General features: G+C 48.8%; 1 protein-coding gene across 2 annotated transcripts in view; it reads right to left on the bottom strand.

The window, feature by feature from the left end:
- The window catches only part of Dync1h1 (dynein cytoplasmic 1 heavy chain 1), a 65,743-nt gene that overhangs the window by 32,508 nt on the left and 10,169 nt on the right, over window positions 1-23,066 (bottom strand). For both annotated transcript variants that reach the window (XM_039111848.2, NM_019226.3), the window contains 27 exon segments: window positions 21,428-21,601; window positions 21,046-21,301; window positions 20,577-20,763; window positions 18,760-19,031; window positions 18,448-18,675; window positions 16,727-17,803; window positions 16,068-16,247; window positions 14,895-15,044; window positions 13,668-13,814; window positions 10,527-10,667; window positions 9,628-9,804; window positions 9,400-9,510; window positions 9,197-9,316; window positions 8,172-8,411; window positions 7,112-7,267; window positions 6,850-6,963; window positions 6,350-6,460; window positions 6,064-6,273; window positions 5,759-5,905; window positions 5,443-5,609; window positions 5,189-5,362; window positions 4,580-4,745; window positions 4,311-4,499; window positions 3,470-3,664; window positions 2,124-2,406; window positions 1,787-1,887; window positions 605-764 (listed from right to left, as the gene is read on the bottom strand). In XM_039111848.2, coding sequence (XP_038967776.1) covers window positions 605-764; window positions 1,787-1,887; window positions 2,124-2,406; window positions 3,470-3,664; window positions 4,311-4,499; window positions 4,580-4,745; window positions 5,189-5,362; window positions 5,443-5,609; window positions 5,759-5,905; window positions 6,064-6,273; window positions 6,350-6,460; window positions 6,850-6,963; window positions 7,112-7,267; window positions 8,172-8,411; window positions 9,197-9,316; window positions 9,400-9,510; window positions 9,628-9,804; window positions 10,527-10,667; window positions 13,668-13,814; window positions 14,895-15,044; window positions 16,068-16,247; window positions 16,727-17,803; window positions 18,448-18,675; window positions 18,760-19,031; window positions 20,577-20,763; window positions 21,046-21,301; window positions 21,428-21,601 — 5,633 coding nt within the window.

Raw genomic sequence — 23,066 nt, 5'->3', positions numbered from 1 at the left:
CAAGGCCAGCCTGGTCTACACAAAGAAACCCTATGAAAAACAAAGTAAAGGAGAAAAGGCTGAAGTAGGTACGAACAGGAAGAGTCAGTCTCTCTCTGTGTCTCTGTCTCTGTCTCTGTCTCTCTCGCCTACCCAGCTGCACAGCAAGACATCTTCTGGCACCAAGACTACCTTTACCACATGCCTGGGCTGTTAGATGCAGAGAGCAAGGCCACCCCTGGAGCCTTCCAGAACAGCTACTCCTATGCTGACAGGACTCCACAGAGCGCACGGTGGGGGCGCTGAGGTCAAACAGGTGCTAAGGAGGCTGTGGTGCTCAAAGTCTCCCAAGGGCCACTGTGGGATTCGGGTGTGGAAGGAAGGGAGTGTGCTGTGGCCTTGGCCTTGCAAAGGAAGCTCTATTCCAGGACCCACGGGAACTGTACTGCTGCTGCTACTGTCAGGAAGCAAAACTGATCCCAAACTACCCAGCCCACACATCAGTCTCCAACCATGCTTCACTGTGGTGCTTGCTGGTGGGACTGGAAATGAGCTCACATCAGATTCCCCTCCAGCTCCCCAGTGATCACAAACAACCCAGAACGAAGCACACACAGAACCTTACTCTTGTCGTAGTTGGGGTTGGAGTGCTCCCGCAGTGCCTCTTGTATGCACTGCACCTGCTGGGACACAGCGGACAGCATCCGCTCCTCCAGCCGGTTAAACTCATCGAAGCAGCCCCACGCGCCCACTTGGCAAAGCCCCACGAAGATCCGTCCCATCGCCTAGAGTAAAAAGAACCAAAGAGGCTTAAATCATGTTACAGATCTGACTTGTTTCCCTTCCCAAGGTCATTCCTCCATGTCCTAAGCCCAGTGTTACTGTGCTTTGACACAGGTCCTACAGGAGGTAAAACGATGGGGGATACACTGATCAGAGAGGGATGGGGTTCTTGCAAGAGTAAGTTACCAGAGTCCATCCTCCAGCCACCGCTCTCTTCCTCTCTGCACATGCTTAGATGATGGCTAAACAATCTACACATGGCAGAGAGGCCTCACTGGGAGCTAGATCTATCAAAACCACTGTGGGCTTCTGGCCTCAAGGACTGTGCAGGACATCTCTGTAGTGTGAGCTTGCAGCCTGTGGTAACTGTGACTGGCTTGCCCAACTCTGAGCAAGTCACATCTTTCTGAAACCTACAACTTCTCCCTTCGAAATGAGAATATCATCCACCTCCCAACATGGACAGTCAGTTATTCATTCTTCATTCACATAAAAACATTGCCACTACGAAGATGTACTGAGAAATGCATTTGCCATCCTGTGCCAATAAAATCTAACACTTTGCTAGCATGGAAAGCACTTTCCATAATTTTTTTTCAGCTACAGACATTAAGCATTACCTCAAAGTTTTCCCTCTCTAGAGCTGAAGGCACAGCACAGCAGTAGAGCATGATTAAGACTCTGGGTTTGACTCCTGGTCTGAGAAGGGAGGGTAATTTCTGCAGAGGTGACAGTGATGCCTGCAAGTCCCACTGAGATAGGAGGAGTATGAGTTCCAGGCCAGCCTGGGCTATACAGGGAAACCCAGTCTCAGATACACAGACAGACAGACAGACAGCAGGCAGGCAACAGCCAGTTTAGACAAACACTAACAGTTAACTTAGAGGCTGAAAGTTCAGTAGGCGTCAATGTGTGCGCTGGGCTCTGCTGCAGGTCGAACAGCAGCAGGAAAGGCCTGCTCTCATTGGTTTGTGAGAGGGGAAGCTTAATGGTTTTAGGTGATGTGAAAATATTTATTTCTTACCTGGAAATCAAAGGTTTCGTCACAGTTGAAAACTAAGACGAATCGCCCCAGCTGATGGCCGAGGGCTTTGACAGACTCCGTCTTTCCTGTTCCAGCCGGTCCTATCATTTGGGAGAGAAACAATTTACTACTCAGGTCCATTACCTAGTAAATCCTTGCTTAAAAAAAAAAAAAGCCATAAAGTTTATCTTAACATTGCTATATATAATAAATGTAAGACATCTAAAGATTTTTGAGTGTAAAACCACGGAATAAAGAAACACCTCCAAACCGTCGGCTTAGTGTATAAAAGTAAGATCTGCCGTGACTCCATCTGCCCAGGCCGTGAGTGACTCACCGAACGGGGAGCCCCCGAGCCTGGCCTCCAGAGCCTGTGTCATTGTCAAGTAGCAGCGGTCCGTGAGGGGCGTCTGAACCAGCTTGTCTTGAACGCCCAGGTACTCAAAGCCGTAGTTAAACTTGGCATTTGCCATCTGGATGGACAGCTGCTGTAACACGTCCGTTTGCTTAGGGTCAAAGTAAAATCGCATCTGGCTGAGCCATTCGAAAGATTTGGCGTTGTCAATCTTGCTTTTGATCAAGGACCTGGTAACATCTCTTTGGTGAACCAACTCTGTGATCTGAGGAAGTAAAAGTTTGCCATAAGCTAAAAAATGTTGTGCTGTTGGGGTCTGCAGACTGTCTGTTAGGTTGACGTTAGGCGTCAGGCCTAGTTACAGGGACTACAGCAAATAGTCCAAACTGCAAACAGAACTTCATCAATGTGGACACTGGACATGCTATACAGTATCCCAATAGTGCCACAGACACAGAGTTACAGAAAACACAAAAGCCAAAAACCCTCTGTAAGTGAAAACCCTATGCAGCTAGGTGTGACAGCAGCTTCCTCACGTACATCCTACAGTGCCCACCTTGTGCCCCACACTGCTGCAGCCTCCCCCTCTGGGAAGAAGATGCAAAGAACTGGCCATGACCGGTGATGTTGGCACACGCCTTTAATCCCAGCACTGGGGAGGTAGAGACAAGCAAATCTCTGAGAGTTCAGGGCCAGCCTCATCTACAGAGGGAGTTCTAGGATAGCCAGGGCTACGCAGAGAAACCTAGTTTTGAAAATCTTAAACAACAACAAAACAAAGCTGGTCACTTTCCTTCTCTCACAGTCCCGACTCCTCCACAGGTAGGAGCTACTTTTGTGAGTATATGAGTACACGCATGCACGCGTGTAAGGTCACTCTCTGGGGGCATTCCACCTTCTTCTCTGCACAGTTTTCAACAGGACCTGGGGCACTAGAACTCAGGTCCTTGTGCTTGTGCAGCAAACTTCTTATCAACCTAGCCTTCACCGAGATTTTTTTTTTCTTTTCTTTTTTTCGGAGGGGGACCGAACCCGGGGCCTTGCATTTGCTAGGCAAGCGCGAGATTATTTTTTAAAGAAGAACAGAACCAAACACCACCCAGGTGCACAAGGAGTACCCGTGTCCAGGGTCAAAGCCTCATGTAAGCCAGGCTGGCCTAGAACTCCCGATCCCCTTCCCCTGCCTCCACTTCCCAAAGCTCAAGTTACAGGTGTGGAGCACAACTCCCAGCTCATTTTTCTTTTGATAGAGAAGACAGATTTTAAAGCATCCTTTCCTTTCACTGCTTGAGCTGAGAGGTGAGACGGGGTTAAGGCATGAGGCTCACCAAGTGCTCCAGTTTCCTTCTCCGGAGAGGGGGCTGCTCCATGAGGACAGAATCTGCTAAGACGTTGAGTGTGACCTCCACGTTGCTGAGCACAGACTGCAAGGGCCCCACGTCTCCGCCTCCTCCGACGTTGCTTAGTGCATTCTCCACGTTCTCAGACCAGGCTATCTGGGCCGACAAAACCACTAGCTGGGCCTAGGGAGAGACAGGAGACACACGGGGCTCTCTGAGATAGAGAATCACGGATTCTTGCCTGGCTCTGAACTCACCCCTCGACTGGCCTTCCTATTTCACCGTCCCTCCCCGAAGAGCCTGACTACAGGAGCCATCCCCTGGGTCCCAAGGGCTCGTTGTAGGGGCAATTTTGGAATGTGGGTTTCTTTAAAACACAGAAATATTACGGGAATGTGCTTTCATTTTGATCCAGGTGTGGGATGTGGGGCTGTTTCGGACTGTCTGCAGCAGCTGACTCCGATCTGCCCCATGCTCTAGTACAGTCATGGTTTTGCCATTTGCAGATAGTTTCTATGATTGTGTGACATTTGGAATTCTGGGAACTTTTTAGAGGGTGTATAAATGTAAGGGTCCCCAGGGGGCTGTCAGTCATTTAAGGAGATCGGTTGTAGTTTGTTAATTGTGCTCAAAGAAACAAAAGGGAAGAAATTAGATTCAGAGATCGATCTCTCCCTCCCCTCTCTCCCGCCTCTATCTAGTGATAGGGGGTGAAACCAGGGCGATAATGGGTGGGAAAAAACCCAACAAGTAGCCAAGACCAGCTACCAACATCTTCAAGTGCTTGAGAGCTAAGATCTTCAGCCTGTTTGCTTCTATTAGAGATTACCTGGTATTTATCAATCCAAGTAATGTAGGTATTTGGGTCAATAGAAGTTGCTTTTCCAAAAATCTCCACTTCTGTTACAGATTCTGCCAGAAGTTTGGCCAAGGTGACTCTCATCTCCTTTTCCACCAGAGTGAGCCACTCGTTGATTTTGGGGTGTTCAGTGATGGACACTGGAGTTTTAAACATAACCTGAAGATAAAAAGATCTTAGATGAATTAAGGAGTTTGAGTGGGAGGGAGATGTCTAAGCCACAAAGGCAATGTGCTTACCTCCTCCCCTTCTCGGGAGGAAATGCCGAGGACCACAGAGCTGTCCTCATTTAAGATGATGCTGGAAACGCCAGCGAACATTTTCTTGAAGTGCTTCTGCAACTTAGCCACATTCTTGCTATTTCCAATGATTTCAAGCAAATCCTCATCACCCACAAAGTAGAACCTGAAATCAAAACAAAGCCAGCTGCTACTGCCTGGTGTAGAGGGTGACTGAGCAAACGTCTACGTACAGGAGGAAGCAGCGACAAGAGAGGCCTCAGGCCTGAACTCAGATCTCACACAAACAACTGCCGGGGCTCCGTGAGAGACACAGTTACAGTAAGACTTGGGAGAATTCAGTGTCATTCACTTAAGTCATTTTGACAGCACTGCTCCACTCACCCTACGCAAAGACCCTAGAGTAATTCAAGTGGTTTACAGACAAAACGAGTAAGATTAAGGTGGAAAACTGGGCATTCGGGTAGCATTAGAGACGGGAGAGGCAGAGGGCTCAGTTGAGTCGACCATCAAAATCCTTCATGTCAAAACTGAGCAACGACAGACAAAGGGAAGCGGACAGACCAGAGGGAGCACAGCACAGCTGAACTTGATCTGTCTCAGGCTCACCTGGGGAAAGATGAGCGCTCTCGTTCCAGGTACTCCCCTAATGCTTTCTGGATCTTTCCAAGCAGGTCGGCCAACCTTTCCAGAGACCTCTGGACTCCCTGTATGTTCAGAACATCCATCACAAGTGGAGACTTGGAGACCTTTTTCATCAGAGCCAAAAACTCCGTGCTGATACTAGAGAACAAAAGAGAGCAGGTCAGCCTCTGCAGAGGGCCCGTCGGCCCTGCCAGTGCCTGACCCCATGGGAGCTGCACCTCTGAAAGCGCTGGGTTTCCACAGGCAGCAGATGTTTGATGTCTGCACTGCCTGTGAAGATGCCTTCCAAGTAGACCCAGCGCCTCTGCACATCAATCCACACGTCAAAGAGAGCCATGATTCGGTTCAGCTTGTCCTCCCAGCTCAGGGCATCTTCTTCAAACACCTAGTAGGTACACAGGAGGACAGCTCAAACCCTTACTTTTCACTCAAATATGCCAAAGCTCACTGAAAATTACAAATTAGGACCACACTTTAAATAACGAGGCATGTGAGGTGCAACTGCAGTGCAGAGGGGAGCCTTGTGGGCCGAACCTTGTAATACGGAGAGAGCTTCATGGCAGAGACGCTGTTGATGTGCTCCTTGACCTTGTTGAAGAGGTCATCCCAGCCTCGGATCAGACGGCACTTGTTCTGATAGTTGACCAAGTCTAGTTCGTATGTGTTCCACACTTCCCGTATCTGAGGGGACAGGAGAGGCCGTTAGCAGTACAAGTCAACACTCAGACACTTGCAGGGGCAGCAAGCATTAGGGGACAGAGATGACTGAGGATGACAAAGCTTCATTTTACACGGGCATAAATGCATACAATAGCCTGACACCCACTCCCAACACTTGCCTGCTTCAAAAATTCTTCCAAAGCCATCTCTCCTTGTGCCACTAGCAGCACATCCTTGACAATGGCTTCGTTCTTCTGAAGGTCAACATCCCAGATCTGGCCCAGGGTCAGCTCAGAAACCACCCAATTAACGTGAAGCCTCTTCATCAGCTGCTTCCAGTGCCGGTCTTTAAGTGCTTCCGATTTCAATTCAATTACCAACATGTTTATCTGTTCAGGGGCAAACAGTCATATGAGCAGGTGCCTTTTGAAAAGACATCCACACCCACGTGTGGCAGTCACCTACCTTCATGTAGCCTTTCAGCAGCCTCTGAACAAACTCATAGGAGGCGTACTGCCGAAGCCTTGCAGGGAAGTTCTTCAGCTGGTTCAGGAGGCCGTCTAGGTTTTGTCGAAGCTGTCAGGAGACATAGGAGAGTGGAGTCACATATACAGATACACAGACACAGACACACACTCCACCCCACCACCATATGTTGTTTATTTTTACTTTTTCTTCTAAGACATGGTCTCATGAATTTATCCAAGGCTAGCCTTGAAGTTACAAAAGCCCACATGCCTCCATCACCCGGAGTTCTGGGGACTGAACCTAAGGTTTGGAGCACACTGGGCAAGCACTCTACCCGCCAAGCTGCAACCCTTGAACAGGTCTATAAAACAAACTTTCGGTTTATATGAGTCACATCAACAACACATGGGTACAAGTGACAGCTTGGGAACTTGCCAGTTCTCTCTGTGACTGCTAACACACACAGAACTGCAGACACCCACTTCGCAAACACCTACCTTACGAGGCTGAACTGAGACCCATGGCTGCTCCTTCATTTGATCAATTTGTTCCCAGACCTTAGAAAGCTCTGACCACACCCCCTTGAGGTCTTGTAACTCCTCCAAGGCCACCTGTGATTGAGAAGGGAAGGCAGTTAACACGAAAACACCTCAGGAATTAGAAACAAGAGGAAAACCACCTTAGTATCTAGCGGGGTCCTTGGGCCAACCCAGGGGAGCGGCGGTTCTCCAGACTTCCCACTCACAGGTCCGTCTGTACCTGGACTCGTTCTTCACTGCCGCTGAGGAGCCCCGTGTCTGTGAGCTCCAGTGCCTCCTTGGCCTTGGCACACTTCTCCCTGTCATCCTTCAGTCGGCCGAACTTCCCTTCATAGATGGTGAGGGCCTGAAGAGCCTCCTCAGGACGTAGGTTGCCCTGAAATAGCCAGAGTGCAGAGAGTGGCAGGACTGTCTCAGGAGACAGAACTCTGGGGCTCAGAGGCACTGGAGAAACAGTGACAAAGTGGAGGCCACGCCTGGCAGCCTGGCTATCAGCTGCCTTGGTAAGCATGAGTTGTACTTAGGGAAATCAAATTCTAAACCTGAGCATGTCCAAGAACACCTTAAAAACAATACAACTATTTTTTATTATCCTCATTTCACAGGAATTGGTGTTTTGCCTACATGTATATCTACATGAGGGGGCATGAGTCCTAGAACTGGAGTTAAACAGCAGGGAGCTGCCATGTGAGCTGGGAACTGAATGCAGCCAGTGCGCCGAACCTCTGACCTGTCACTCCAACTCTGAGGAAAGCTAAGTTGTATTCACGTAAAAACACCTCCTGGGGACTGGAGGGGTAGCGCTGTAGTTCTCAAGTCTTAGTACCAGAGTGTCAGTTCACAACTGTCTGGCTCTAGTTCCAGGGGACCTGGCAGACACCCTCTTCTAGCCTCCAAAGACACAGCATGCATGCACATGGTAGACAGACATAAACAAACAAACAAACATTTAAAACCACCTCCTACTTTATCACTCTGGGTAAATAAAGGGCCCCACAGCTTTCACACTTATTATCTATCTATAACTATCAGGGCATCCACGCACTGGGTAAGGTTCTGACTGACTCTATTTCCAGCTCCTCACTGTTATTTGGACAGTACCTTGCTATGTTGCCTTAAGCTCACAAGCTCACATACTCAAGTGACCCTTCTGCCTTAGCCTAACCGTCTGGCTGCTAGCACAGCCTTTTAGTTACTGGAGGGTGGGCAAATACTCTTTAGTGTTGAATAGCTGTGGCTCAGCATGGCCTCCTGTGTCTGGCAAGCTTAGTGAAACTCACTGTGACAGGTTTGGTCTTCTCCCAGTCTGTCAACAGATCGGTAGTCCGGCTTTCCACAGCTCGGTCCTCCTGCACGATCTTCATTTGCAGGTTTGCAACCTGTTGCTGAATGGCAGAGTCCTTCCGACGCATGATGTCATTGAAGGCCCCCCACTCACCCTCGATGTTGTCAATGTAAAGCCAAGAAGGTGGGAACTGGAACCTTTGTTTTTCCAGCAGACGCTGACCATTGCGGTAGAGCTTTGAAGGTTAAAAAGATAATTTTTTTTCTACAACAATAGAAGAAACTACTGCCGACACTCAACAAGAAGTAAGACCCCTGCGCCTGAAGAACACAGATCAAAGGACCTGCTACTCTACAATCGTCTACCTCCAGATTACTGCACTGGCGGTTTCTCCAGCTGCACCAGCTGGGCGTAGAGAACGCCCTGCGCTGTGCTTCATCTCTTTATCCTAGATCACAACAGAACACGCAAATCTAAGCGCTTGAAACAGTAACAGATTTAAAGAGACAGTGATTCTCAGACAAACATAACTCTGCTTAACATCACACCAGAGCTTTTAAGGTGCAGACTCCTAGACTCCCATGATGCCACGGTTACTTAGTGTGTGTGTGTGTGTGTGTGTGTGTGTGTGTGTGTGTGTGTGTGTGTGTGGCATGTGTGTGGAAGGCAGAGGACAACAGAAGTCGGCTCTCTCCTTTATCACATGGTTCTGGGGAAGACTCAGGTCATCGGGCTTGACAGCAGGAACCTTTACCCACTCAGTCATGTATGTCTGCTTCCCACCAGCCTCTTCTGTGAAAACCAATCTGGCCTCAAAAAACAGTTCCCCTGCCTAAGCCTCCCAGGTGCTGGGGTCAGACATGTTGCCACCACAGCAGGATTCATGGTGCACTCTAATGGCACACAGTGGCAGCTGATGACTGCACTGTAAGAAACATTCCTAAGGTGTTGAGTCCCTCAGTGTTCCATCAGAGCACAAGACATTAACAGCTTCGTCAGGAGGCCCACGTGAGAACTCACTTCAACTTGCTTCTCGAACTGCTTGATCTTCCGTTTCAGAGACTGCACATAGGTGATGAAGGTCACCGCGTCAGAGGTGCTGGCTGTGTCAACGGAGTGCTGCTCCAGCTCTTGGCGAGACTGTGGGAGAGAAGGTTGATTGATCACGGTGCCAGGCTCACCCTGCAGCCTCCAGTTCCTGGGCAACATGCCAGCCTTCTCACCTTTGAGATCTGGGAATGGAATTCTGTCATGTTTGAGCCCAGCATCTGCCCAAATTTGCTGAGAACCTCCTTATGCCAGGAGTCATACTTCAAGTTCACCTTGGACTGGACCTGCAGGGAAGCGGACAGCATGCCATCAGTTCTTTCCTGGAGTGTTCAGGCTCCACCCAGAGCCCAACACCAGTACTGCTCTTAGCACTGCCTGGTGCCGAGACAGGCCGAGCTCACCTTGCCGTAATCTATCACCACTGGTCCAAACTCCTTCTTGGTCTCGGCATTGTCGAAGGTCCCTCGGGCTCTCCTGATCTGCACCAGGAGCGCTTGCCACTTGCTGAGGTCCTCCCCCAGCCTGTTGTAAATGTTCTCTGCCTGCATGTCCCACAGACACTGGTACTGAAGCCAAACCTGCAAACAAGACACAGAGCTCAGCTCCGGTTTGCAGTTCTGCAGACTATTACTATGCCAGTGCCCAGGATGCCAGCAGTCCAAAGCCATGTCTTCACCCCGCTAGAGAACCTCACTTCAAAGTCTTGGAATTTATACAGCAAAAAGGAAAACTTTACTTTCCTTGAAAACCACAGTTAGACAACACAGCTTTACCTACTCTTCACTCTTGACTTATGATAAACGAGTGCTGCTGCTGTGGTGAACACGCCTTAATCCTGTGAGGCAGACACAGGTGATCCCCGTGAGCTCAAAGCAAATCTGGTTTACAAAGTTCCAGGCCAGCCAAAGCAACATAGTAAGACTCAGTCAGGTGTGGTGACACACACGTGTAATCCCAGTTCTCAGGAGACAAAAGAATTCTAGGTTCTGGTCAGTTTGGATTACAAAGCAAGTAACTCCAGCCAGGCAGGGCTGGAATAAGGAATAAGCCCTTGTCTCAGCATGAAAAACCAAACAGAAGGTGGATAAACAGGTAAATATATAAGTAAATAAAGCAAACCCTGCCCACTGAGCCTTACTATCTATCAGGACCTCTTAGCTTCCTAGCTTTTCTTTTTCCTCCTTTGGTGGTGCGGGCATCAACCATGGCGGCTGAGACACACCCCAGCCCTGCGCTCTCACGCTCTTGCATGTCTAGGACAGTGTAGCCATGGCACTGGATGGAACCAAGAGTGTCTTACCTTAACATACTGCTCGACTTCAGTCACAATGCCCATGACCGCCGAGTAGGACTCTTCCAGTGCGACAGGGCCGTCAGGCATGCGTGTCAAGGCATTCCGATAGAACTTCTCTTCCTCGGTCAACTCATAATGCACTCCCACCTGACCAACGAGAGCTAGACGTTACTGACCAACAGTGCATACAGTGCCAATCTCAGTCACCTTTTACTGAAATGACTTAAAAAAGTCACCATCAAAAGCATGAAGAGATAAGATGAATTTTCCTTAGCCATAAATAAAAAGAGACCTGATTATATTTAACTCATTTAACCAATAAAGGGAACTCGAGAGTAACCGTAAACTGGAAAATGTGGAGTCACTAATGGCACAAGGTAAGCGAAGCTGAAGAGCACCCAGAACCCTCGGTTCACCTGCTAGGCCTCAAGCACGGTGAACAGGCACTCCCACCCACCTGAAGTCCCACTCTAAGAGAGGAAGGACACGCACATACAGGCTGTCATATGGGCTGGAAGTCTACGTAGAATGGGGGTGGGGGGGCAAGGATGGGACAGGGAAGGGCTGCATTCTATTTAAACTTTTATAGTAGAGGGATTGAACCAAGGGGCCTTGGGCATGCTGGGTAAGCTCTCTACCACTGAGTTGCACACCCATTGCTGGTTGTCCCTCCAACAGAAAACCAGGAAAGGCTTTATCAGAAGGTGGTAGTGAACAGAGATCGGCAAGGGTGGAAGGCATATCTGTTCTCGGGAACTGTGAGCAGAGAACGCCTCATGCAAAATCCCAGGGAGCAAAACCAGTCTCTGGGGCTGAGGGCCAGCAAGAGTGCAGTGAGGCCTGAGCGGAGCCAGGAGGGGAGCAGGGATTAGGGTCAGAAAGGTAGCAACAGGCCCAACAAGCAGCAGGACTACAGCTTTCCTGCGAGGGAGGGCAGGCTTTTAGAGCCCACAGAGGAGCAAAGGCAATTATCCCGCAATGAAGACTGACTTGAGAGAGCAGAGAGAGCAGTAGGGGCAACATTAGTAGCCAAGACAATGCTAACTCCTAGGAAAGGGTGGGAATAGTGACTGTGGTAAGGCAGTCAACACTGCAAACTGATCACATTGTCAACTCCGAGGTTGTGAGCTGGAGAAGCTTTGCTGTGGTGTGGTTCAGCCCTGGCACACAGCGTTTATCCAGAGCTCTCTGTAAACAGGATTAAATACAGCCAACCACAGATCAGGAGGCAGAGCAAGCGACCAGTCGATAGGGAGTGAAGGTAAGGAGTTGAGACAAAGAGACAAAAAGACAGAGCTTCTTCCTTCTGGGGTGTCAGTGGACAGGAAGGTCAGCTGGGTGCTTTCTCTGCCTCTCCGAGTTAGCAGGGTTTCACCACAGCATCTGGCTTCTGAGTCTTCATTTGGTAAATCAGATGTTTGGATTTTGTTTTAAAAGCAGACCAGGATGAGCTTTAAAGACAGCGATGACAGAAACCAGGGTGACACATGAGTTCTGGGTTGGGTGGAAAAAAGAATGAGAGGAGCAGGAGAGGAGACCACCCACGGGAGCAGCGCAGACCAAGTCCTGGCTGTGGGACAGAAGGGATAGGGAGCAGCAGCCAGAGCTGGGCCAGCAGTGCCGGTGTCCACCCACAGGGCAGCTATCATCCGTCCAGAGTGGAGAGGAGCAAGACAACGCACACCTCATACACAGAACTAGACAGAGAGGATCCCAAAGGCCATGTAGATGCCTGGGACAGAAACCAAAATTCAGACTGGTTATGATTATCCAGGCAAACATACCACAGGACCAGGAGATGGCTCAGCAGGCATTCACTGCCATGCCTGAGGTCGTGAGTTCAATTCCCTGAATGAACTTACAAAGTGAAAAGAGATAGGTACCTAACCTGCAGGGTGTGCTGTGAGCTCCACTTTCTCACTGTGATATATGAAAGGGAGCGCGTGCCCACAAACACACCACAAATAAAACAACAACAGCAAACAAACCCTTCAAAGTGACATTTATGTTCAAAGTCACAAGGAATAAAAAGTGTGTTTTGGAGCTGCAGAGATGGCCCAGTGGTCCTGAGCACTGGCTGCTGTTCCAGAGGATCTGGGTTCCGTTCCCAGCACCCTATGGAATCCAACTATTTCTTCTGTCCTACAGAGAAATAGGCTCACACCTGATAAACAGATATACATTCAGACAAACATTCATACATGTAAAACAAAAATAAATTTATTTTTTAATTTTAAAGGACTTGTTTCCAGTAGAATTACAGAATTCTAGAGCAGTCTGCATAAGAGTGCTGTGGAATCTATTTGAAAGTCACCAATCCTACTTTAAAGTGACACCAGCCAACATTATGGAGTAAATGGTCTTTCAGGTTTTCCGTTGACTCTAGAAGGGTACCAGGAAGATTAGAATCTAAGATTTGAAAAAAAAAACTACTGTCCTGGGGGTTGGGGATTTAGCTCAGTGGTAGAGCTCTTGCCTAGCAAGCGCAAGGCCCTGGGTTCGGTCCCCAGCTCCGAAAAAAAGAAAAGAAAAAAAAAAAAAAAAAAAGAATCTAAGATTTGCCTTAAACTTGTCAGTGGGGATCCACAAATTAAGAACAGCTACGTGCTGATAAACAGGGCTGCAGGCGAGAGCTCACGATTCCCACTTCTGTGGGTGCTTGAAAATAGCTCTGAAAGTAGGGGCTGCAGTGGCCACCCCAGTGTTCAGGAGGCTGGAGGTCATTGGGGGCCATACAGCGAGACCCTATAATCCAAAACCAAACACCACACTGGAGGAGGAACTGAGATGATTGAGGTTCACAGGCTAGGCACAGTGACAGACAGCTTTAATACCAGTGCTCAGAAGGCAGAGGCAAGAGAATCTCTGTAAGTTTGAGACAAACTTGGTCTACACAGTGAGTTCCAAGAGAGCAAGGGCTACATCAAGAGACCCTGTTTGAAAAGACAAAGAAGCTTATATGGGAAACTTTTAAGAGATGAGGGAAGCTGCGACTGCCAAGCTCTCTCTCAGGATGTGCGACCCAGGAACCTTGAGCATAGAGAGACATGTGTGGGGCTTATTAACCGACTCATCCTGTGAAGTGGCATCGGAGTCCCCAATAAGACCTGGTCAGAGGGCACACGCTTGGAGCCCCCGGAAGCTTACCTGGTACCTCTGACTCTGGATCCTGGGCAGGGACAGCACAATCATCTTCCAAGCAAACATCTCCTGGTATAGCTTGTACCTGCACTCTTCGATGGGTGGATTCAAATAGATTACCTGATTTGTTATTCTTAGCTCATGAACAACGTTCTGTAAAAGGAAGGGTTTGTTTTTACTCAGTAACATATTTCAATAAATTGGTTTGGATTCTTTAAAACCTTCTTTGTCTGAATTATGGCCTCTCTAGGTAGAACCACGAAGTCTGTCACTATCAGATGCACTCCCGAGTGATTTTATATTTGTCCTCTAAGATCACCAGAGGCTGGGAGCAGGCATCAGTTTATCTGCTCCAGGTGCCCTGGTGCCCAGGTCACAGCGCACAGTAGGTACTCATGGAAATCCACATGCTCAGTAAAAGTAGCTTGAGGCTGGAAAAATGATATCTCTGAAGCAGTGGGTGGTGGCTTGCACCCTTAATTCCAGCATTCGGGAGCAAAGGCATGCAGATCTCTGTGAGTTTGAAGTCAGCCTGGTCTACAGAGTGAGTCCCAGGACAGCCAGGGCTATATAGAGTAACCCTGTCTCAGAATGGTTCATCACATGTCTATGTGATGGTAGGAAGAGTTCGCACAGGGTACATTTCCTAAGCAGACTTTTGAGTGTTTATGGCTTCCTGACTTGAAATCATTTTGAATTGACAGAAGACGTGCAAAGAAAGCACATGACACTTCTGCAGCTTCTCTGCACTGGATGGGCCACCTAACCCTGCACTCAACCTCCTTAGCCCATTCCAGCCTGTGGCATTTTGTGCTCTGGCCAGATGCTACACAGACTAGCTTTCTATGTGAGCCTCTATATTTCTCAGAAGTTTTCTGGAGAAAAGGCAGATGTGAAATGCCCTTGTCATCACAAGATGTCACAGACACGTAAAGCCACCCACACCACGGCGAAGCTAACATTCATCAACTGGTAAAATGGTGTCTGTCAGGCTCTTCTACTGTAAGGTGACTTCTTCACAGGCACTCGTAGCCAGTGCCAGCCCCAGTGTCAGGGCCACCTGCATTCTAAGCAAGTGCTGTAACACCTAGCTATACCCCAGGGCTTACCCTGACAGGCACTTTTTTGAGACAGGATCTCATTACTTGTGATCCTCTTGCTTCAGCTTCTGCAGAAACCCCAGAGGGGAGGGACTTGTTTTGCTATACCCAGGAGACCCAGGGAGACACTCACTTTGATCTTGGGCTCTCCACCAGGCTTGTGACTAACTTGTGGAGCATCGGTGTCCATGTCTACCTCTGCTTTATCTTCAGCTTGTCCGAGGAGAACCTGGGTCCAAGCTCGAAGGCCAGCTTGCAGGCGGACACCCAGTATCCTTTCAATCTACAGAGAAAGCAGGGTCACTGAGTGGCTGCTTTTGAAGGTCAGCTCACAGGGAACAGAATGAGATGGAGGCACGCGTGCCGAAGTCAGCGTCCAACTCTAATCCTATCTCACTCTGTGACTTCTGCAGCCTCATCAGAGCTGCGTTCTGCACCTCTGGGACTCATGCACTGCCAGTCTCCTCAGCTCCTAAGTGACAAGGACACTGCCACCACACAGCAGATGAAGTCACTCTCTCGGTAGCTGTAAAGCTCTCCTGACGAGCTCTTTTGTGGAACTTGAGGGGAGGTCGCTCTAGAGGTGAAGCTGGGATGGTGAAGCTGGGACACTGCAGCCTGGAGCTGAGGACATTTTTCTTCAGCACGTGTAAGGAAGCCTTCTCTGCCCAGAACCAGGCAGGGCTCTTCTACATGACAGACAGGACCTCCCATGTCTTTGCCACCAGTGTGTCCTATGCTATGTAACTCCCTAAGAATGTGCTGAGGAGAACCACAGCACCTGCAGGTTGATAACTTTCCTTCCTCCGTATCCTTGGTGTGGATGCCATTTTAAACTTAAAGGGAGACCACCCAAGCTCAATCTGGACCCTCTGTAATAAAAGATGCTCTTTCTAAATGAGTAAGAAAAGCTACCCTGGCTCTGGCCAGGTGAGAGAAGGCTGACTGGAGGGCAAGACCCTAGATTCCAATATGACACACTACCATTGCCATCAAAAAGGAAAATAAACAAAATAAACCTTAAATCTTATGAACAGGATGGAAAGACCAATAGGGAGTTGTCAAGTATCCAGGAAAAGGAGGAACTCTTCTCTGCACCCCAACAGCTTGTTCCCAGCTGAGAACTGATAGGTCAGGGATCACAGCATTGGTCTGTGACCTTAGCTGAGGGATTCTGGAGGAACCGGGCCAGTCAAGTAAGTATCTAGGGAAAACACTTCCCAGACAAACTAAAGGCCATACCTAACAGGACCCAGGCCACAGGACAGGAGAGATCAAAGTGTCTGGCCAATTCAGCCATGCGTACCTCCATGTCCAGCTTGTTGACCCAGATGGGCAGGTTGGAGTAGGAGTGCAGGTTGAGGTCGTCCACTGCTTTCTGCACTCTGTTCAAGATTTCAGAGAATGTCTTGTGATCATACATGCAGGTTTCCAAGGAACGGACTTCCAGGTCTATCTTCTCCTCGATAATCAGGAGGTCGTCCACCTAGAGGGGCGTGCACTTCATATGAAAACATCCACTTACTCTGCCGCTTATTCATCTTCCTTTCCTAAGAACTGTGGTCAGCGTGGAGAAGTCCCTCCATACAGCTAGCCCTAGCTGCTCGAGTGAGGACGCTGCTGCTTCCCCTGCATGGAAGAGGAGGGCGGGAACCCCAGCAGCATCTTTCTCCCTCTGTCCTGCCATGGGAACACGCACGCCTGCTACAGGTCTGAACACCTCTCCCTCTAGCTGCACCACATGCCTACCAGCCTCCAATGTCCCCCATCTAGGTGTCTCAGGGTGTCTGTCACTCGGCAGCACTCCCAAAGCCCTACTCCATCAGACAACAGCCAGAAAACTCCTCCCCTCCTGCAGCTCCAGGGGCCTTAGCGTCAATCTTACAAACTGCTGTGAAGAACTAGTGTGCTCCCTGACTTAGTGACTACATCACCCATAAATGCTAAAGGATAAAGTTAACTCACCTTCTCTTGGAAGTTGAAAACCGTCTCTGCCAGGCGCTGCACATAGGGGTCGAGTTTGTAGGACTCCCACACCAACGCGATGCCTTCTGCGATCAAGGCTTGCACCTCCTTCTTCAGGCCGGCCACTAGCAGTGAAATGGTATTGCGCTCCTCCACCTTCTCACAGGTACGTTCGTAAGTGCGGACGCTTTCAATCAGCGAGATGGCAAATGGGTAGAGCTGGTTGGCTTGGTGAGCCTTGTTCACAATTGCAAGTGGCACGCGGAAGCCAAGCCACTTGAGGTTCCGGACTTCTTTGGAGAGTGTTATGATCTCTGGAAGGAAGTTCACCTTTAGCTTGAGGACGTTTCCAGAGCGGCCCCGCACGCGAGCGCTCTCAATGGTGAAGATGCGCCCGGAAACACCAAGGTTGCGTTGCTGAACCTTCCTCGCCCAGTCATCGAAGATTTCCTGGGTGTTGAGCTTCATTCGAAAGCTGTCACCATCCTGCTTCAGCTTCTGCCCTTCCACGTGGTTCTCCCAACCCTTGCCCAGGACGTCTTCCACTCGCTTCATGTAGGCAGTGAGCTGTCGGTCAATCTGTTTAGCCCAGATGATAGACCCTGACACAGGGGGCAAGTCGCGGACATGACTCATTTTACAAGCTTGGCTTTGTGGGTACTGGACCTTAAACTTGTCGTGCAGAGACTCAATGTCATCTTTTACACGCTGGATCAGCTGGGTCTGGTATTCACGAATGGCCCCTCGGATGTGTGGGCGGACGAACAGTGCGTTGAACCTGGAGAAAATCCTGAACATCTCATTGGCATTCTTGGCTGTGCCGAGCTGATCTCGGAGGCGGGCAGTGATGCGGGTCTCCACGCGGTCGATCCTCTCATCGTATCTCTTCATTGCAGCCTCCCAAGCCTCCGTCCCTTCTTTGGAAACATCCAGCCCATCTACTTCCTTGACGTTCTCATAGGCCAGGTTCACCTCCTCGATGGCGTTGGCATCTGCAGCATCAAAGAGGACCTCGGCCACTTTCATGTCTTGGGGTTCAGGTGCCTCTCCTTGGTTCTGCTGTGCAACTGCTGTGACCTTAAAAAAAAAAAAAAAAAAAAGATTTGGAACAAAAAATATTTGCAAAGACGTTTCTGTCATAGACATAGCACAGGATTCTCGTGCATCAATACTGACTTTAAACCTTCAGTACTTTATCATCACAATTCAACCATGAGCACACTATAACGATGTCCCTGCACATTTCTGTCTTTACTGCATATGTTTTTGAAGGGAGAGGGAATGAGAACAAGAGCAAGACCACACAGGACGAGGGTGCAGCTCAGCAGCAGGCACAGGACTTTGGACTCAATCCCCAGAATGAAACACAACAAAACACACCCAAAAGCACACAAAGGAGAAAGGAACCTCCGAACTGTTTTACTAAGGCTTAGAGATAAACAGTAATCCCCCACAGCTGACTGTGGTGCACTGCTGCAGGGCTCTGTTGACGTCACGCACTACACGCTAACGGCCAGGCGTCTGCTCTGAGCTACGCCCGTGCGGAGCACACGAGTACTCAGATACTCATGACATAAGGCAGCCTCAGGATCAAGGGTGACAAGTGACAGGAGGAAACTAAGGGTAAAGCACTACATGCAAGGTAGTCAGTCAGCTCTTTCAAAGAATTAGTTCAAAAGCAGCAACAAAGCAAGGACTGAGTGAGCCTGTATGGCAGACACCTGTGGGCGCAGGACTCTGACAATGACAGCTCTCAGCTGCTCGTGCTGGCGGCGGAACTTCCTCATCTGGTCCAGGCGGGCCTGCAGCTTCCTGTGAGCAGGGTTGATGCGCCACACCATCTTCAGGTTCTCCTCCCTCTTCCTCTTGACGATGTCCCTCAGCAGCACTTGGAGTTTCTCATACTCATCATCCCACGTCTGGAAGACTTCGAAGCAAGCCACCATGACCTGTGGTACAATTGGGAGACGGCTTGTCACTAAGTCACACTGATCTTACCGGCTCAGGGTGGCTCTCTAAAGACCATGACTTACCTTTTCAAACTCTTCATACGCTACATGCATCAACTTCCTCGTGCCCAAGACTTTGAGCAACTGAGAACTCAAGTCTCTGGAAATTGCCTCCACAAGTCGCAGGGCCCGCTGAATGGGGTATTTTGTGTTTCGGATCTTTCTCAGATGTGTGAAAATTGCAACAAGTGCCTGCCTTATCTTGTCCAGCTCAGTGGCAGACAGCAAGTCATTCAGGGGGAAGTCTTTCATCAGAGGATTGTAGTCATTCACCGTTTCCAACGCCTGCTTAAGACCTAGATTGACAAGGAGGGTTAACGGCTTCCATGAGTAACCAAGTAAACTGTCTGAACTACAAAATTCACTTCGATGCTGAAGTATCTAGTTAGAGAAAAATCATTCACAGTATTTCAAACAAACAATATCCCTAGTGCACTCAGTTTTGGTTTTCTTAGGGGTACAGTTGAAGCCATGTATGGTGTTATAAAAGCCTTTAATCCCAGCACATGGGAGGCAGGGACAGCTGGAGTTCTTTGAGTTCAAGGCCAGCCTGGCCTACAATGCAAGTCCAGGAGAGCCAGGACTACACGGAAACCCTGCCTGGGTGGTGGGATGCAGGAGTAGAGTTGGGCTGAAAAGTGGATCAGCTAAGAGCACTGGCTGGTTGCAGAGGACCTGGGTTTGGTTCCCAGCACCCACATGGCAGCTTGCAACCATCCTAACATTTCAGGTCCAGAGAATTCAATATCGTCTTCTTCTCAGTTGGCACCATGTACAACATGCTGCACACATGCACATTAAGAACATGTATTCCGGGGTTGGGGATTTAGCTCAGTGGTAGAGCGCTTGCCTAGGAAGCACAAGGCCCTGGGTTCAGTCCCCAGCTCCGAAAAAAAGAACCAAAAAAAAAAAAAAAAAAAAAACAAAAAAAAAAAACAAAAACAAAAAACATGTATTCCATTAAAAATAAACAACCAAACAACTCCCCTGCATCCTAACTTAGTGACAAGCCATCTCCAAGTAGCTTCCTTCACAGGCTAACATTTTATATTTTGCTTTTAGTACTGTCTACATATTTTACTTTAAAAATTAAGTTTAGAGAAACTTCAGTGTTGTCAGCTTTGAGAACACTCACTCAAGGCTAAATTTAAATGTGTCATTATGAACATGGAATCACAGGAAAAACTGGCTTTTGGCCTATTTCTTCCTTTGACATAAGATTTTTGAAAGTGTTAGGAAAGAAAGACTTCAAAGCAAGCTGGTGGTGTACACTGCTATCCTAGTGCTTTGGAGGCACAGACAGGATGAGCAGGAGTTGAAGGTCATCTTTGGCTACCTAGGAAGTTTGAGGCCAGCCTGGGCTACATAACGACTACATAAAAACCCATCTTAAAAAAAAAAAAAAAAAAAAAAAAAGAAAGAAGGAAAAAAGAAAAAAAATAGGATAAAAAAGTGTCAGAGAAATTTTGAAGAAAAGGATCAAACGTGTGCAGTGCTGGTGAATGTTTAATCAACATTTTTTAAGGTGGTCACCATAGCCTGAGGGGCTCTACTGGAAATTTACTCACTTAAAACTGAGTACCACAGCAGGGGTTGGGGATTTAGCTCAGTGGTAGAGCGCTTGCCTAGAAAGCGCAAGGCCCTGGGTTTGGTCCCCAGCTCCGGGGGGGGGGGGGGGGGGGGAGTTTAGAGTGTGCCCCTGGTGCAGTACTTGTCTGACACATAAAAGGCTGGGCCTGGGTCTGATCCCAAACTGCATCTACTGAAGTCCATCTACATCATCAAAGACCTTAGAAGGAAGGTCAGTGACTTATGCATCTGGCTATTGGCTCTGGTTTTACCTGTGTCTGTGTCAAAACTGACAGTGGCATGGAAACGTTTGCCATGCTTCAAGATGTCCAGAGTCAGGAGCACCTCTGGGCTCTCCCGCTTCTCCTGGATGCGGTACAATGCACGCTCCAAGTTTAGCCAAAAGCTGATTTCCTGCAAGGCAGTTCCTGATGCTGGATCTCGGTCAAGCTTGGTCACCTGTGAAAACAAGATGACATCACCTGGTAAATCTCAAGTTGATCCCTCCCCAACACAAGTGAAGGGTTTGGTTTGAAACTTGGCAAAATGGCTGTGTCAAGTGCTCTCTCAACTCGTGGTATACTTACTACTCTGCCCAGACCCTAGTGCTGCCTGGACATCGTTGGAATCGGCAGGGGCTCCTACTGTCACAACACCATCACACAGAACAACTTGGGGCAGCTTCCCACAGACATTAAAGGGCCACCACCTCACACCGGCTGTCAACTACAGTGCCCTCACCTTTTGAATTTCTCGGATCCACCGATTAACTCCAGACTGTAACTGGTTAAGAAAGGTTGGGTCTTCAACCTTATCACCGAAATCTGTAACTTTGGGCTTTTCTCCACGCTCGTAGCACTGCTTAGCGACGTTGGTGATAATGGGGTGGATTGGCAAGCTGATCTCCGGGATCTCAATGTTCTGCTGCAGGTGAAGGAGCCCCATCTCAAGCTCTGCAATCTTTTTCTCAACCGAAGGAGCCATCTTATCTCCATCCCTACAGAGATGGAGCATCTCAAAATCAGAGCAGCACTGGCCCTCAAAAGCACAGCTAAGGTCTGTCAGGATCAACAGACACCTTTGTGACTCCGGGGGCCGAGCCACAGAGAGAAGGCAGGTTTACCTGTCTGCTTTGCCAGACTCTCTGATGTAGGACTTAAAGAAAGGAGCCACTGCATTGCTGATGAAGGAGTGCAGGGTCTCGTAGGGCGAGTCTTCGCTCAGCGTGAGGACTCGGAGCTGGGAAGACACCGGCTTGTCTGCATCAATCACAGGGGCTCGCTTGATGAACGCCAAGCTGCAGAGCGAAAGGAGGCGTCAGAGCAGACAGGTCACATTTAAGTTAGTTTTAACAATACTGTTCTGTGTTGAAAACAAATTACGATTTCTGAGTGCTTAGCTTAAAATTACATTGAGACAGACTGAACTGGGTGTGGCTGTCCATGCCTTTAACTCAGCGTTCAGAAGGCAGGAGCATCTCAGTGAGTTTCAGGCCAGCTAGCAATACAGAGTGAGACCCTGTCTCAGACCAACCAAAAATCAGACCAAATGGGTGTTTTTCTAGCTGTGACTGTCCTTTCCACTGTGGGAGAATGACTGTATCCAGTATCAGGGCACGGTTATAGCATGCCCCTATGACCAAGGTAGCAACTGGGCTTAAAGCCAACCCACTCGAGCAACTGTAAGCTGCACGCCATCCCATCTAAGGTGCACATGACCTGTGCACTGCCATGCCAGTTCCATAATAAAACCTACTGAATGGTCAGCCACTTCTCCCAGCTCCACTTCTTAGTTTCTGAACCCTCTTCCCCATCTCTAGACACCCCTTCAACTAGATGTCCTATTTTCCTAAATATATTACAAGGGCCAAGGAGATGGTTCAGGGGTTAAGGTCCCCTGATGCCAAGCCAACCAACCTAAATTCAACCCCACCCCAGCCCTCCACCCCGGAACCCACAGGACAGAAGTGAAGGGGAGATTCCTGTAGGCTCATGTGACCTCCCCAGTGGTGAGTGCAGTCAGATGGGAGGGAAGCTGAAGGAAAGTCTGACCTAGGTATGCCTGCAGCGCTCATCAGGAAGTGTTCGATCACATGCGCCCGCCATCCCATGTGTGGCAAACACTGGCAGATCCTATCTAGGAGTCTATCCACCGTCCACATAATATCCACACAAGTCTATATATACCCTTTGCTTGTTTTCTCCTATGTAGACCAGGCTAGCTCCAAGCATTAGCTCCCTGGTTTCAGGCTCTAAATGCTGAGGCTACAGTGAGGACAACTATACAGTGCAACCCCTCCCTCTGCAGTCTTGAGATTGCTGAAGAAGTTTGCATTGCTATGCAGTCATGAGTTTTCACTCATGGGAACACAAAGTTCCTTCTGGATTCAGAAGTTGATATAAACTTTCTGGAAGGTGGACAATCTGGCAACATGTATTAAAACTTTAATGACACCTTTCCTAGGAACAGGTAATAAATACGCTCTTGAAAGAGCCATCCTGAAAACCATCAGCCTGTGCACAGGCGTGTTCACTACTCATTTATAATGAAGAAGAAACAAGATAAAAGCAGAGATGACTAAGTCAGAGAATACAATCTGATTGAAATCTGAAACTCCTAGTAAGTAAACAACAGCTCAAACACAAGACCAGTACCACGTATGGCAACGGAATTGGAACGTTTCAGCATTTACACTGACGCAGAAACCTTGTTCAAGGTGTGCTCATGTGCAGTAGACCTGTGGCACAGTCTCGGTGGCACCC

Source organism: Rattus norvegicus, chromosome 6, assembly GCF_036323735.1.
Source record: "Rattus norvegicus strain BN/NHsdMcwi chromosome 6, GRCr8, whole genome shotgun sequence".
NCBI classification, from domain to species: domain Eukaryota; kingdom Metazoa; phylum Chordata; class Mammalia; order Rodentia; family Muridae; genus Rattus; species Rattus norvegicus.
Note: the sequence above shows the minus strand (reverse complement) of the source record. Positions and strands in the feature narration are given on the sequence as shown.